Below are 15,958 nucleotides of genomic sequence, written 5' to 3'. Positions count from 1 at the left end.
ATTAATAAATTACAAATTCATCTAGCGGATAGTTTTATAATTAATAAATTACAAATCCATCTAGCAGATAGTTTTATAATTAATAAATTACAAATTCATCTAGCGGATAGTTTTATAATTAATAAATTACAAATCCATCTAGCAGATAGTTTTATAATTAATAAATTACAAATTCATCTAACTGATAGTTTTATAATTAATAAATTACAAATCCATCTAGCAGATAGTTTTATAATTAATAAATTACAAATCCATCTAGCGGATAGTTTTATAATTAATAAATTACAAATTCATCTAGCAGATAGTTTTATAATTATTAAGTTACAAATCCATCTAGCAGATAGTTTTATAATTACTAAATTACAAATCCATCTAGCAGATAGTTTTATAATTAATAGATTACAAATCCATCTAGTGGATAGTTTTATAATTAATAAATTACAAATCCATCTAGTGGATAGTTTTATAATTAATAAATTACAAATCCATCTAGCGGATTGTTTTAAAATTAATAAATTACAAATTCACCGCATGTATGTTCGCTCCAAATATTAATTTTCCTGAACAAAGTCAAACATTTAGCACCAAACTTTATCCCCGCCCCCTTCTAAACCCTTCAATAAGAAAAACAAACAGAACTAGAAATGTAAACAAACAATGTATACACACATTCAGCATATATTTCCCCCTCCACCCAACAATCTATAGAAAAAGGTACTTTAAGCCAGAGGCAGGGATGTATATTCCCTAAACCACAGGCAGGGATGTATATTTCCTAGAAATCATTTATTTTCTCTAATTCAGCGAATAAATCATTTAAAAAATGTATACCCATAAAAAACTTCTAAAAAAAATGATTTTTCAAGAAAATATTATAGGCCCCTGGTCAAAGGTAAACAAAAGGAAAAATACAGCTTGGTTCAATTAAAACTATTTCATTGTTTATATTTTCAGTGTACTGCAATCAGCCCCCTCTGGTGCAACATGCAAACCACAATGGTGCTCCTGACGCTAAACAGTTTGAATTAGAATCCGTTCTTCAGTACAGCTGTTTTCCAGGTCAATATTCACTGGTAGAATTTGTACTGTTAAAATATGTACTGCTAGAATATGTACTGCTAGAATATTTACTGCTAGAGTATGCACTGAAATATGTACTGCTAGAATATGTACTGCTAGAATATGTACTGTTAAAATATGTACTGCTAGAATATGTACTGCTAGAATATGCACTACTGAATACGTACTGCTAGAATATGTACTGCTAGAATATGTACTGCTAAAATATGTACTGCTAGAATATGTACTACTAGAATATGTACTGTTAAAATATGTACTGTTAGAATATGTATTTCTGGAATATGTACTGCTAGAATATGTACTACTAGAATATGTACTGCTAGAATATGTACTGTTAAAATATGTACTGCTAGAATATGTACTTCTAGAATACGTACTGCTAGAATATGTACTGCGAGAGGATGTACTGCTAGAAATTGTACTGCTATAATATGTACTGCTAGATTATGTACTTCTAGAATATGTACTGTTAGAATATTTACTGCTAGAATATGAAATGCTAGAATATATACTGCTAGAATATTTAATGCTATAATATGAAATGCTAGAATGTACTGCTAGAAAATGTATTGCTGGGTTATGTACTGCTAGAAAATGTACTGCTGGATTATGTACTGCTAGCATATGTACTGCTAAAATGCACTGCTAGAATATGTACTGTTAAAATATGTACTGCTAGAATATGTACTTAAAATATGTACTGCTAGAATATGTACTGCTAGAATATTTACTGCTAGAGTATGCATTGCTAGAATATGTACTACTAGAATATTCACTGCTAGAATATGTACTGTTAAAATATGTACTGCTAGAATATGTACTGCTAGAATATGTACTGCTAGAATATTTACTGCTAGAGTATGTACTGCTAAAATAAATACTACTAGAATATGCACTGCTAGAATATGTACTGTTAAAATATTTACTGTTAAAATATGTGCTGCTAGAATATGTACTGTTAAAATATGTACTGCTAGAATATGTACTGCTAGAATATGTACTACTGAATATGCACTGCTAGAATATGTACTGTTAAAATATGTACTGCTAGAATATGTACTGTTAAAATATGTACTGCTAGAATATGTACTCTGTTAAAATATGTACTGCTAGAATATGTACTGCTAGAATATGTACTGCTAGAATATGTACTGCTAGAATATGTACTGCTAGAATATGTACTGTTAAAATATGTACTGTTAGAATATGTATTTCTAGAATATGTACTGCTAGACTATGTACTACTAGAATATGTACTGCTAGAATATGTACTGTTAAAATATGTACTGCTAGAATATGTACTTCTAGAATACGTACTGCTAGAATATATTCTGCTAGAGGATGTACTGCTAGAAAATGTACTGCTATAATATGTACTGCTAGATTATGTACTTCTAGAATATGTACTGTTAGAATATTTACTGCTAGAATATGAAATGCTAGAATATGTACTGCTAGAATATGTAATGCTATAATATGAAATGCTAGAATATGTACTGCTAGAAAATGTATTGCTGGGTTATGTACTGCTAGAAAATGTACTGCTGGATTATGTACTGCTAGCATATGTACTGCTAAAATACGTATTAATAAAATGTGTATTTCTGAAGCTAGCTTTGTTTTCATCCATTTTTGCAATTCAGAAGTGTTGACTGTTAATTTAGATTCTTAAATGAACAATTTCCTTTTTCTGATTAAAAATAAATAGAAAATTAATACAAATAGCTTAATTTTGCAACCTCATTGCGAAAATTTTGGCATAGTTTACAGTCAATTGGTCCCCCCGCTGGAACTCACCCCACGGGAAGATGGCGTGATTTTGAAGAAGCGTCGTAATGATAGGATTTCATATAATTTTGCTCTTGGTTTATAAAAATTTGTAAATATACTTTTATGTAGTTTAAAGGAACTGAGTTTTTGCCGCAAATTTTCTAATCTCTATTTCTTTGAACCCTGATGGTTTAAACCTTTTATACGAAATCGGGTTGCACAGATGTAGGGATTATAAGGGGGGGGGGGCACCACATCAACCCCTAGACCATATCACATATAAGGGGCGAATATAGGACTTTGTCCAAGAGAGGGGGCCACCTAATCAACCCCTAGACCATATTAGATATCAGGGACGTATCACATCATGATTAACTTGACCAATCCACTTGGTAAAAACTAAATATTTTGATATTTCACGAACATATTGCTCAAAATTACAAACAGAATGTTTGAGATTAAAAACCTTGTTAGAAATCTCTCACATTGTGTTAGTATTTTCGATCAAATTGTATGCTTTATCACTATGTTATCTCGATATTAAAATAGAAAACAAATTTAATATTGCTATAAGCAATAACCAAACGCTTTGTTCGTACAATGTCGGACTAATAAAATTATTTCAAAATTAAGAATAATCCTGAACGGGCCCCCCCCCCTCCCTCACAATAAAAACTACTTCACAATATGGATTCTAATTTTGCAACAGCATTCATTTTAACAAATGTTTTGTCAAGCTAAGCATGGACGGCAAATGTAAAGAAAAGTAACCAACCTTGCTCTTCTCCCAACAAAAAAAATGAATAAAAACTGGATTTAAAAAATGTTGACTTGACATGGTCAATATTGTAATCTAAATAAGAACAATTTTGCCAAAAGTCCGGGAAATCGGTGGAAGATGAATCAACATTCATTAGATAACATAAGATAAAATTGCGGTCATGGCGTTCAGAAATTCTTATTTAAATGGACATATACGTAGTGTCATGTAACCTTTCATATAAATATAGATTGGCATGTTTAATTTACATCGGTACCCTTTACATGAGAAAAAATATCGTGTCTTTTTTATTTGGAAAAGTGTCGAATTTTGATCATTTCATTCATTTTCTCCTGTTGCATAATTGCGCAAGCCACTTTTGTAATCTTCAGACAGAAGAAAAGTGATAGCTTCATTATTGTAACTCAGGCAAAGGTTCAAAGAATACCATTGTGAATCCAGACATGCCACACAATGAAATTTAAGGTCTCTGGATTCTAGTCTTCTTCTTACTAACTCTTATTTTCAAATCCCTATATCTTTGCAACCCAATGTCTTAGACCTTAGATATTTCAAACTATGAGTTCCATTAGATCAAATATTCTAAGTTTGAAATATCAACGGTTTACAGTTGCAAAGATATAGGGATTAGAATATCAGAGTTTGTGGGAAAGACTCAATTTAGAATTGTAGTGGTGGGTAGATTTTCTCTTGACTTAGTATTCATTTAATTAATCTGTAAAATCTCAAGATAAAAGAATTTGGTTCCTTTAAACCTTCAGTTAGTTCAATCTTTTCATTTTAGTTAATTTACACATTTTAACTTAAAGGGACTCACATTGGAATTTTAATTATCCCTCAATTTACGGAGGGATTTACCCAATTTGCTACAGTGCCCTTTAAACCTTTATCTGATTACTAATGTGGAAGATATCCTTGTTTTACAAGCTTGAAAAATGTTCAATATTCTCAATATTACTTCCATTGTTTCTGTAGCAAGAAAGTCACTTTTATAAAAACTTGAAAAGTAAATTCAACCTATAGAATTGTAAAGTCTGACCGCGTCAACCTCGTTGCCCCAGCTAGTCCTGTACACAGAGCTAGACCAACTTTGTTGACCCCTGTCAGGCGGTACAGTACAAACTAAGACTGGAAAGGTTGACCCGGCTCGGAAATTCAAATGTACTCAGGCTGCCCGTGAAATACATTTCTCAACCTCTTTATCTTAGCCAAGGTTGTAATGCAAGGAAAGTTATTTCAGAGGTGTACGCATCTTTTGTACTGCAGTGTATTGTCTTTGGGTGGTAATGTAAACACAAGACAGATGTCGAAGCCGGACATGGGATCCATCTTTCACATAAAAAATCAATGAAATATTCTGGTCATTGGAAAATTTTATGTGAATTATCAAATTATCAAAATTTAAAGCTTTTAACCCCCTCGGATACTAAAAAAACAATGATGCATCTATTATTGTTTACAAATTCCGCCAAGAGAGAACTGGTTTCAATATGTACGCAGAGTGTACGCAACCGCAATTAACTTTCCTTGCATTACATCCTTGACCTTAGCAATCTTTTTATAATCGCTAGTCGATATGTTGGGTCGTTTTTGGAACCAAGCTTAGAGCCCTGTCACTCTGGGCCGTAGTAAATTTGAATTCGAACAGGACCTGCCCAGTTTGTACCGGCCTGCCAGATAACAGCGTGTACATGTACCCGATCCTATGGTATCCCGGTTCCATATTCTGTACAGTACGTCGCCCTAACCAGACTAACATACGACAGGGGTCAATTTTCTTGGCATAGTCCCGTCGGAGGGCTAACTATGACAACTCCCATTGCGCGTTCATACTTTTTATTGTACCCGGCCTAATCCTAGGCCTATTTGACCGACCCCACTGGCAATTAGTCCACCGTGCTGTAAGTTGTGACATTATTTCTGGACCCAAATATTCTAAGAATTTGACAAAAAAGGTTAATAAAATTTTTTTCAAATGGTGAGCTGAAAGAGCTAATTTAAGGAAAATATAGAATACAAATCACTGATAGAAAAAAACATTCTCTAAAATATATCGGTATGGGTATATTGATACCCATATATCGATGTAAATTAAGTCGCTCAATACTGTCCACATTTTATTTGTTGATATTTATCAATTTTGTTTGATTTTGGGCAAAAAAAAATAAAGAAACCCCTGGTTGTGGTTTATAATTATAACTACCAAATTTTTGTAAAATGAACTTTTCAGAATTTAGTGTTAAAAGACAGATCTTTTAAAACCTTTGTCACGCACCTCTGACCCTTTAGTAAAAGTAAATTAAACCTAAAGTCTGACCGCGTCAACCATGTTGCACCGGCTAGTCCTATGGAGTGTCTGCTTTATTTACCCAATGTCCGGGCGATACAGTACAAACTGGGACCGGAAAGGTTGACCCGGCTCGGAAATTCAAATGTACTCTGGCTGCCCGTGTTGTTGAAATATTCGAGGATTTTCTTATGTCGTACTGGGGAATTTTTCCATCATTTATTTTCTATAAATAATTCTCAGCTTGCAATTTAAAAAATAGAATTAACTTTAGGGATATATACCGCACCCGCAACACTCAAAAGAGTCAAAAATTATATAAACTCCAAGTATGGAACTGCTAGGTGCATTCAACATTTATATCAATAAATAATAATGTAGAGATGATTATTATGAATCCTTAATTTTCAAATCTATCTCTCATCCAAATCTATTTATCTTTTTATTCATATATACTAACATGATATATCTTTTTTATAATTTTAATGATTATATAATCAAATTTTATCTATTTAAAGATGAAAAAATGAAAACAAAGAACGATATTTCGCTTTAAACAAAACACTGTTCCATTTCATTTTATTTTTATCTATAAAATTGTTTTTTTTTTCAAATTATTCTTTTTCTCGCTTGATTATTTTATTTGTGGTTTTTTTATAAAGTGACTTGCGGGTTTATGCCTTAGAAACATAAAGGAAGAAATTATTAGAATTAAACACTATTCAAGCTAGAATAACGAGGATATCTTTCACATTATCAATCATCTAAAGATTTATCATAGGGTACCGTTGTAAATCGAAAGCATTTTTTTAAAAGGAATTTCACTTGAAATTACGCTTACAGTCCCTTTAAATAGAAGTTCACTTGAAATTACGCTTACAGTCCCTTTAAATGGAAGGTCACTTGAAATTATGCCTACAGTCCCTTTAAATGGATGTTCACTTGAAATTACGATTACAGTCCCTTTAAATGGACGTTCACTTGAAATTACGCTTACAGTCCCTTTAAATGGAAGGTCACTTGAAATTACGCCTACAGTCCCTTTAAATGGAAGTTCAATTGAAATTACGCTTACGGTCCCTTTAAATGGAAGGCCACTTGAAATTACGCTTACAGTCCCTTTAAATGGAAGTTCACTTGAAATTATGCCTACAGTTCCTTTGAATGGAAGTTCACTTGAAATTACGCTTACAGTCCCTTTAAATAGAAGTTCACTTGAAATTACGCTTACAGTCCCTGTAAATAGAAGTTTACTTTAAATTACGCTTACAATCTCTTTAAATAGAAGATTACTTAAAATTACGCTTACAGTCCCTTTAAATGGAAGTTCACTTGAAATTACGCTTACAGTCCCTTTAATAAAATTGGTTTAAGATTAAAATTTCAATCTACCGGGAGAGAAGAAGAAAAATATTTTGAACTTTGAGTCAAGATTGAAATATCTATTTTTGATTAATGAAATGTAAAAAATTACAGTATACAAACAGAGTAAACTTGGCCATCTTCACTGTTCATCTTGCGGAGACATTATAGACACATCTTTACAGTCTTTTACCCTTTTCATAAAATAAACTCTAGCAGACATAATAATATTATGGCTTTTGAAATTAGGTATTACAATGCTATTTCAATACAAAGACGATCTCGAATTCGTCACTGAATTCCCATGTTTTTTTGGGACACCCTGTAGCTAAATTATAGTTTACTAAGATTAGGATATATATATAAAAGATTAGGATTTTTAAATGTCTACAAGGCGTTCTTTGGTTATTTAAGTTTTCTTTTATTTCTTACAAACAGCAAACCCCGGAAGTTGGTTTTTAAACCGGAAGTCGGGTAAAATTGAAATTTCAGGATAAGTTTTACTTATGAAATATTCCGGAAAACTCATCAAGAACATGAATTGAAGAATATGAAACTCTACAATTTTGCAGTATTGAAAACAATTTGTATTTCTGTATTTAAACTATTTTTTTATCTTTCATTTTACTGTCAATACATAAAATATTAATCAAAAACATTTTTTTTAATCCCAGAGAAATCACTAAATTAGTTAATTGTAGGGATTCATTTTTATTTTTGGTCAATGAGCTGTTTGTGTTCGTATCTTCCTTTTAATTTATTTTATTTCTAGGATATTTAATAGTTGGGTTCGCACATGCTAAATGTTTTCTCTACAACACCACAGCTCAATGGTTCGGCCCAGACGTGTCCTGCAAGCGTAAGTAAAAGAAACTGAGTTCCTGCCACAAAATCTGATTTTTTTATCCCTATATCTTAGCAACCCGATGTCGTACATATAAACGTTGATATTTTAAACTTTGAATAGTCTAGGTTTAAAATTTCAAAGCATTACACCATCAGGTTGAAAGTATATAAGAATTGGAAGATCTGAGTTTGTGGAAAGAACCCAGTTCCTTTATATTGTCTTTGAAATATACAAGGACTTTGCTTTCGATATATCTGATGAGACACATTTTGAAATACAATGGGACACCTAAAACAATGGCGTAGTGAGACGACATTTACGCAGTTTTATGCGTATTTGATGTTGTTACAGAAATCATGGTAATAAAGTTATATGTTTCAAGTGCATCATGAAATATTTAAAATAATAAATTGAGTCTAGCAGACGTTTTCTTAATCCACATTTTTATGCGTCTCACTGTATACAGCAAAATGGGCTTCACATTGGTACAAGCAGGGGCGGGTACAGGATTTAAGTGAGGGGGGTGCTAGATTTATTTCGGAACCAAAAAATCCAGATCTAGAAACCAAAAGACGCGTCGAAGGTGAATTTTTTTTTTTGACTTTCCTGTTTTGCACAAGATTTTCTTTCCTTTAAGTGCTATTGAGAAGCTATTCTGAAATCTCAGTTTTAAATGTCAGAAGTTTATTTAAGTTAAATTGGAAACCTGTATTCTAGGAATCATTATCAAATATCAATTTGCCAAGTTATTGCCATGTTTTAAGATTGACAAACAGAATTGACAAAATTCAAAAGTTGTTAATATTGTTTATATTGTAAAGTATATACTCCATATATTGTAAAGTATATACTCCATATACTGTAAATTGTCTAATTTATTCTTTTAAATTTACAGTTTGAACTGTAAAAAAGCAGGTATATTGTACAGCTAGTATACACTATACAGTATATCAAATCATTCATTTTTCTGCAGTAATAAATATAACAGATATTAACACAATATATGTACAAAAAATATATGTAAAACATACTGTATATACAGTACACCATACAGTATACTGTATACAGTATACTGTATACTGTATACTGTATACTGTATACTGTATACTGTATACTGTATATTGTATACTGTATACTGTATACTGTATACTGTATACTGTATAGTGTATACTGTATACTGTATACTGTAGTGTATACTGTATACTGTATACTGTATATTGTATACTGTATACTGTATACTGTATACTGTATGGTGTATACTGTATACTGTATACTGTATTCTGTAGTGTATACTGTATACTGTATACTATATACAGTATACAGTATACTGTATATTGTACACTGTATACTGTATACAGTATACTGTATACTGTATAGTGTATGCTGTATACTGTATACAGTATACTGTATACTGTATACAGTATACTGTATACTGTATACAGTATACAGTATATAGTATACAGTGTACAGTATACAGTATACTGTATACTGTATACAGTATACAGTATATAGTATATAGTATACAGTATATAGTATACAGTATATGAAAGCTTGTATACTGTATAGTAAAGCCCTATGGTAATCCCTGCAAATATTCAGAGAATACATTACATAACCTAAACACATCAATAGGAAGCTGGCTGGGGGACAACATTTTCTTCGGAATAAATAACTACCAAAAGTATTCAGCATAATATTTAAAGTAAATCGACATAACCTCATTAATGCTTTACAAAACACGAAATTTTGAACAGAATTTTATGAATTTTTTTAATCCTGTTCGTAATTTGGAACAACATTTTCGTAACTTGGAACAACATTTTCGTAATTTGGAAGAACATTTTTGTAATTTGGAACAACATTTTCGTAATTTGGAACAACATGTTCGTAATTTGGAACAACATTTTCGTAATGCTGAAATGTCGATTCTTAAGGTTTCTTCTAAACGTGTGGGTGCACTGGAGAAAAAAATCCTTTTTTACCAGTCTTGGATTGAATTCTTCTTAGGTTAAGTTGAAGGTCTAATAAATATACACTGAGCTGAAAACTTTAGAATGAGATATCCTTAAAATTACTTAATCTGAGTATCCAATGGACACACTTTTAATTTTCTTCTTAAATCGTTCTTTCTTGGATATAGTGGAGAAAAATCAAAAACCGGTTTTTCTTATATTAGAGAGTCATCCCATTTCTGTATATAATCTTAAATGGCTCGCAAAATTTCAAAGGAATTGAAAGTTTGCCACAAACTCCGATTTTCTAATCCCTTTATTTTTTCAACCTAAAGTCGTAAACTTTAGATATTTCAAAGTATCATTTCTGTTGGATCAAATAATCTAAATTTGAAATATCTAAGGTTCAACCCATCAGGTTGCAAAGATATAGGGATTAGAAAATTTTAGTTTGTGGCAAAAACTCAATTCCTTTATCGGCTTCATATACGTGACTCTGATTGGTTGAATTTTATACACTTTTCAGGATACAAGTACAAGATTAGATTAGTCCCGATATTATGAAAAAGAGTGGATCAAGCATTAATCTTGATATCCACCATTCTAAAGTTCCCAGCTCTGTGCATATAGTGATGTGACCTCAGTTATTTTTTGGGTCGTATTTTTTACAAATAATTTCTTTCAAGGTCAAAATTTGGCATAATGTAACAAGAGAAAATGTTTTTAATTTTTTAAATTTTTATTCTAAACATTGGATTTTTCTCACACTATGTCAAATTTTGACCCTGACAGAAAATATGTGCAAAAAACGATCCAAAAACGATGCAAAAACGAATGTGTTGAACAGTCTTTTTGGGCCGTTTTATGTTTTTTAAGGATGAAGGTATTGTAAAGCTTAATAAAAGCAAAGTTCTATTTGATTTTTTAAACTATTAACACCACATTGCTACATATATGATACTTAATAAAAAGGTAAGAAACCTATGTATATGAGATAAGAAAGAGAAGTTAAAAGGTTTTGTTGAGTCGAGAATGGGAAAAAGTTGGTCTAATTTTCTAGTTTCAGGAGAGTCAAGTTTTGAAGGTTATAAATTAGAACAGCCGGGGTTTAGTGGGTAATTCAGAGAAATAGATTAGTTTCTAAAATTAAGAACAAGGTAGGAGGCCTGAATTTCTGAATGATTATTTATTAATCCCATGATCTGTTTCCACCTAGGTTGTAAGTATGCCGCTCGAATGTAGGTAAATGTCGTCTTTTATTGCAATGGACACTCTAAAGCCTCATATGATGTCACATAAGCTAACAATCATCACATTTAACAAATATTGATCGTGCTAACAAGTGCTTAAGAATGCAATTCTAATTCAAGTTAACAATTGTTGAGTTCGTTTAAGTAAGTAAGTAACTATTTATTTATGAAATATAACAACAACATACAAAACTAAGTGTTTCAGGAGAAAATAGAGTTTGTGGGAATATTTCCCCCCAATTAAAAAAATATAGAAAATAGAAATCAAAGGAAAGGAAAGTACACGAAAGGAAAAGGAAAGTTACATATTTATTGTTTACATAATATTCAATATAAACTTTTTTAAGATCTAGATATTTATTTATTTATTTATTTAATATAAACTGATTGAGGATCGTTAGTATTTTTTGACGACAACTAACGGCTTTTAAAAATAAAAATGATTTATTTGTAATGTTAAATAAAAAAAATAGGCTTTATGAGTTGTGAAAAAGATATAGGTTCTACGCAAAACGGGCATTTGTAAGCATCTTTTTAATTCGCGCCGACTTTTAAATTTTTATATTTTCTGAGCCGCAAAATTTATTTTTATTTAAAATAAGCAATGACGTCATATGAGGATTTAGAATGTCTATTGCAATAAAGGTCGTCTTTACCTACATTGGAGCGTATCGAGAGTAATTCTAACCTTATTATAAAACCTTGGTTTCCACCCACCCTCAAGACTTAGCTGTAACAATTGTATTTATAATTTCGGAGAGTCGACCAAGGGTTTGAAACTTGACCAAACAGATTTAGATGATTCAATGTCTTGCGAAATATAGAGAATAAAGAAAATAATTAGACCACTAGCATTAATAGTTTTGGTGTTAGGGATGCTTACATCCGTTTTTATCTTGCAGCTATAAAAGCAAAACGTTTTTTTTTTCCCTTACCCGGCTTTTTACCGCCCTGTACCCTACCCTATGCCTATGCATTAAAAAATACTTTAAATTACAATTATTTAAAGTAAAAAAATTTCAAGGTGATAGTGTCGAAATTGAAAATGCTAGAGGAAAAACAGAGGTGGGGGGGGGGTCACAAGTACCCCCCCCCATTCTGTTAATATTAGAAATAGAGTTTAAAACTTAAGGGTACTGTTATCAATCTGACATTCCACTCTTATAAATATGTAGAGGACCAATTGCAAATACGTCACACTACGTTCTGAACTCTGCTAAAGGGACTGTAATCGTAGTTTTAAATGACCCTCCATGCAAAGATGAAATGCCCGATTCACAACGGTACCTTTGAAACCTTTAGTTGAACAATAATGGGGGAAATATTGTCCTTTGCCTGGTTAAATGTAGAAATTCAATATAGCATTGCCATTTTTGCCATTTTTGTATGGAGAGTTACTTGAAATTACGCTTACAGTCCCTTTAAATAAGATTGAGCATGTTCCTTTTGTTCTGAAAGAAATAGAAATACTTCTTTTCTTTTTAAAACATTTCCTGGTTTGAAAGAGAGGATTTAAAGTTTGTGAGAATGAGAAGAGGAAAGGTATTATCATATATATTAGGTTCCAGGGATACCTCATGACGGGAGAAATGCCAACCACAACATTTTCTCGTCCGAGCCACATTTTCCTCGTTTTCTCGTCTGAGCCACCTCGAAATTCTCGTCCTTCCCACTGATAGTGTGCAGACTGCAGATTATTTATAGAACATCGTTTATGGAGCATATTCAGTTTTTCACAAATTTGATAAAATGTCCCCAGAAGGATGAGGATTTCGAGGTGGTCTCGAGCCGAAGCTTTTAAATCGCGGGCTCTGGTTTCACAAGACCTAAGATTATATCAAAACGCATTCGATATCACAGAAAGAAGTTAAAAATTTAACCAATCAGCCAGTCATGTTTAGATGTACGATCTTTAACTTTTGAATAACCGGTTTTGATTTCTGGTGTTGATGGTGTCATATCGATTGAACTAAACATCGATTGAACGAACTTAAGTTTTGGATTAATGTTTATGAAGACTAACGTTTAAAATGACAATAGTCCTAAAATATGTTTTTAATAATTTCATATTAACATGATTAAATTTATATTTGTTTAATTATGCTCTAAAAGCCGGCTTGTAAACAGCTGACTTTAATTCAATCGTATATTAGTCCAATCGAAATAGCATTGTATGCGTAATTGTTATCAAACGTAAATTTTATACAGTAGAAATAATCAAAAAGAGGATTAAGAAGAAAATCATATGTGTGTACATTGATACTCAGATTAAGCGATCGTGATTAGGGATATCGCATTCTAAAGTTTTCAGCTCAGATTGCATAGGGATTAGGAAATTCAAGTTTATGGCAGAGACTCCATTCCTTTGCTTGACCCTACTGAGATATAGACAACTTAGCAATTGTTTGTCAGCCTCGACTTTCAGGTGTTTTACCCCACCAACTCACTCCATACCTTTTGTAGCCCTAAACATTTAAAACATATATTCCGCTAGCTGAAATTCAAAAGAAGTAATCGGCAAAATACTGCTAGATTTTTGCGTGCGATTGTGCACATCTTGATTTGCAGGTGCCCGTAGATAAAGTCCATGAACTAGTTATATTTGTAAAATATGCAATGCAATTAATATATATTTTAAAATGTTTTCTAACTGTAGAATACATTTTATTTTCATATGCAAACAGCAATTTGCATATATCCAAACAGATTATCAAAAACAATAGATGGCAACGTAGAATTTATACACTATCAGTACAGCTTTATTCTACTTCATAAGTGTCAACAGTTTTATGTGTCTGACAAAATTATTAATAATAGTGATAATAAAGAGCTTATCTTACAGTGAAATAAGTGAAGTTTTATGTTCTTTATTTTCTGTTTTTACACTTTTTATTTAATTTTCAACTAATGGGAGAGAATGCTGTCTTCCTTGTTATTTTTGACACTTGTGACGTCATGTATAATTTATCTATTTCTCTGTTGCCACCTATTGTGATAATCTATTTGCATATATCTAGACTCTAGAGCTAATCAGGAGAATTTAAGGGACGGTATGTCCAATTCACAACGGTACCCTTGAAAGCTTTGTCTGATCAATTTTAAATTACTTATCAATGCTTTTATTTCTTTAATCTGTATATTTTCATCTTTGGTTTCTCTGCAAAAGTGACTTGTGCATTTCTTGCTTATATAAAGAAATCTAGAAATGAACAGATTTAAACACTTTTTGTTAAAAATTAGATGCAACTTAAATCCGAAAGCCCGAGCCGTAAATAAGGCCCAACGACAGCTTAGACCCGAGTCGTATTTTATTGAATTTTTTTTGAAGTGAAATAATGCAATTTCTTTATTTTTTGTTTTTACACTTTCTTATTTAATTTTGGAAAACATGTCAACTAATGGGAGAGAATGTTGTCTTTCTTGTTATATTTGACACTTGTGACGTCATGTATAATTGGTCCATTTCTCTGTTGCCACCTATTGTGATAATTTATTTGCATATATCTAGACTCTAGAGCTAATCAGGAGAATTTAAGGGACGGTATGCCCAATTCACAACGGTACCCTTGAAAGCTTTGTCTTTACACTGTTTATTTTCATTTGTGGTTTCTCTGCAAAAGTGACTTTCGCATTTCTTGCTTATATAAAGAAATCTAGAAATGAACAGATTTAAACACTTTTCTCGAGTCAGGAATTCCACTTTTTGATCACATAGAGGATCAATTGAAATTACGCTTACACTCCCTTTAACTTAAGTTAAACTGTTTGAAGGGTTCCGGTCAGGGGCGTATTCAGGAATTTTTCCAGGGGGGGGGGCTTAAATTTTTTATCTTTCCAAGGGGGATCAGCACCCGTTGGGGTCTGAAAACCCCCTGAAATCAATAGATTCAGGGGGACTTAACCCCCATAGCCCCCCCCCTGAATACTCCCCTGGTTCCGGTTTAGATTAGCAAACTATTCATTGTGATGGATGAATTTATTATTTTATAGGTTTGTCTTTTTGTGACAATTTGAATAGAATATATTCTTTTCTTGTCACTTGCTATTCAACTCTTTTAAACAAACTGCAAATACTGCCTTTTGTTAGGATTCAAATTTTTATAGGAATATGCATTTGTGAATAATTGAAGAGGGGTGCAGTCGATAAAACGATATCCGGAGCTATTAAGTGCAAAATGCAATTTTTAATATTGGATTCTTTATGAACATTTGTTTTGGTTGCTTTAAGGGGGGGGGGCATTGAACACTCCAATTCAAGTGAAGTACCAGACAGACTTTTAGGCAGCTAATGCAAGTCTTAAGTTCCCTGAAAGTCTTGCTATTTATTTTATTTTTAATTAATATAATTTAATATTTTTTCATTTCAGCAATACGCTGTGGAGAGCCTGAAGATATTATGAACGGTGTCCTTGAGAGAAAATGTCAAACATTTGGCTGCAGGCACAAGTTCTTTATTAAATACTAGCTTATGAACCCGGCGCTCCTCAGGTTACTCATAGTTAATCCCGCCGTTTACCCGGGCTTAGTCGTACATTACGATTTTAGCTATTTTCCCCTACATCAGTGGACCCACTCAACTTAGAAATGATAAACCAAGCTAAGAACATTCCCGTGGTCCTACCGAGTTCC

General features: G+C 32.1%; 1 protein-coding gene across 1 annotated transcript in view; it reads left to right on the top strand.

Annotated features, from left to right (window-relative positions):
* Positions 1-15,958, top strand: part of LOC111694794 (protein lev-9) — a gene marked incomplete in the record, with an annotated part of 65,945 nt that overhangs the window by 11,097 nt on the left and 38,890 nt on the right. The window contains 3 exon segments of the mRNA XM_023463820.1: positions 955-1,059; positions 8,053-8,139; positions 15,697-15,769. Coding sequence (XP_023319588.1) covers positions 955-1,059; positions 8,053-8,139; positions 15,697-15,769 — 265 coding nt within the window.

This window comes from Eurytemora carolleeae, unplaced genomic scaffold, assembly GCF_000591075.1.
Source record: "Eurytemora carolleeae unplaced genomic scaffold, Eaff_2.0 scaffold9, whole genome shotgun sequence".
Lineage (NCBI taxonomy): Eukaryota > Metazoa > Arthropoda > Copepoda > Calanoida > Temoridae > Eurytemora > Eurytemora carolleeae.
The sequence above is the reverse complement of the archived record's forward strand: the minus strand, read 5'-3'. Positions and strand labels throughout refer to the sequence as shown.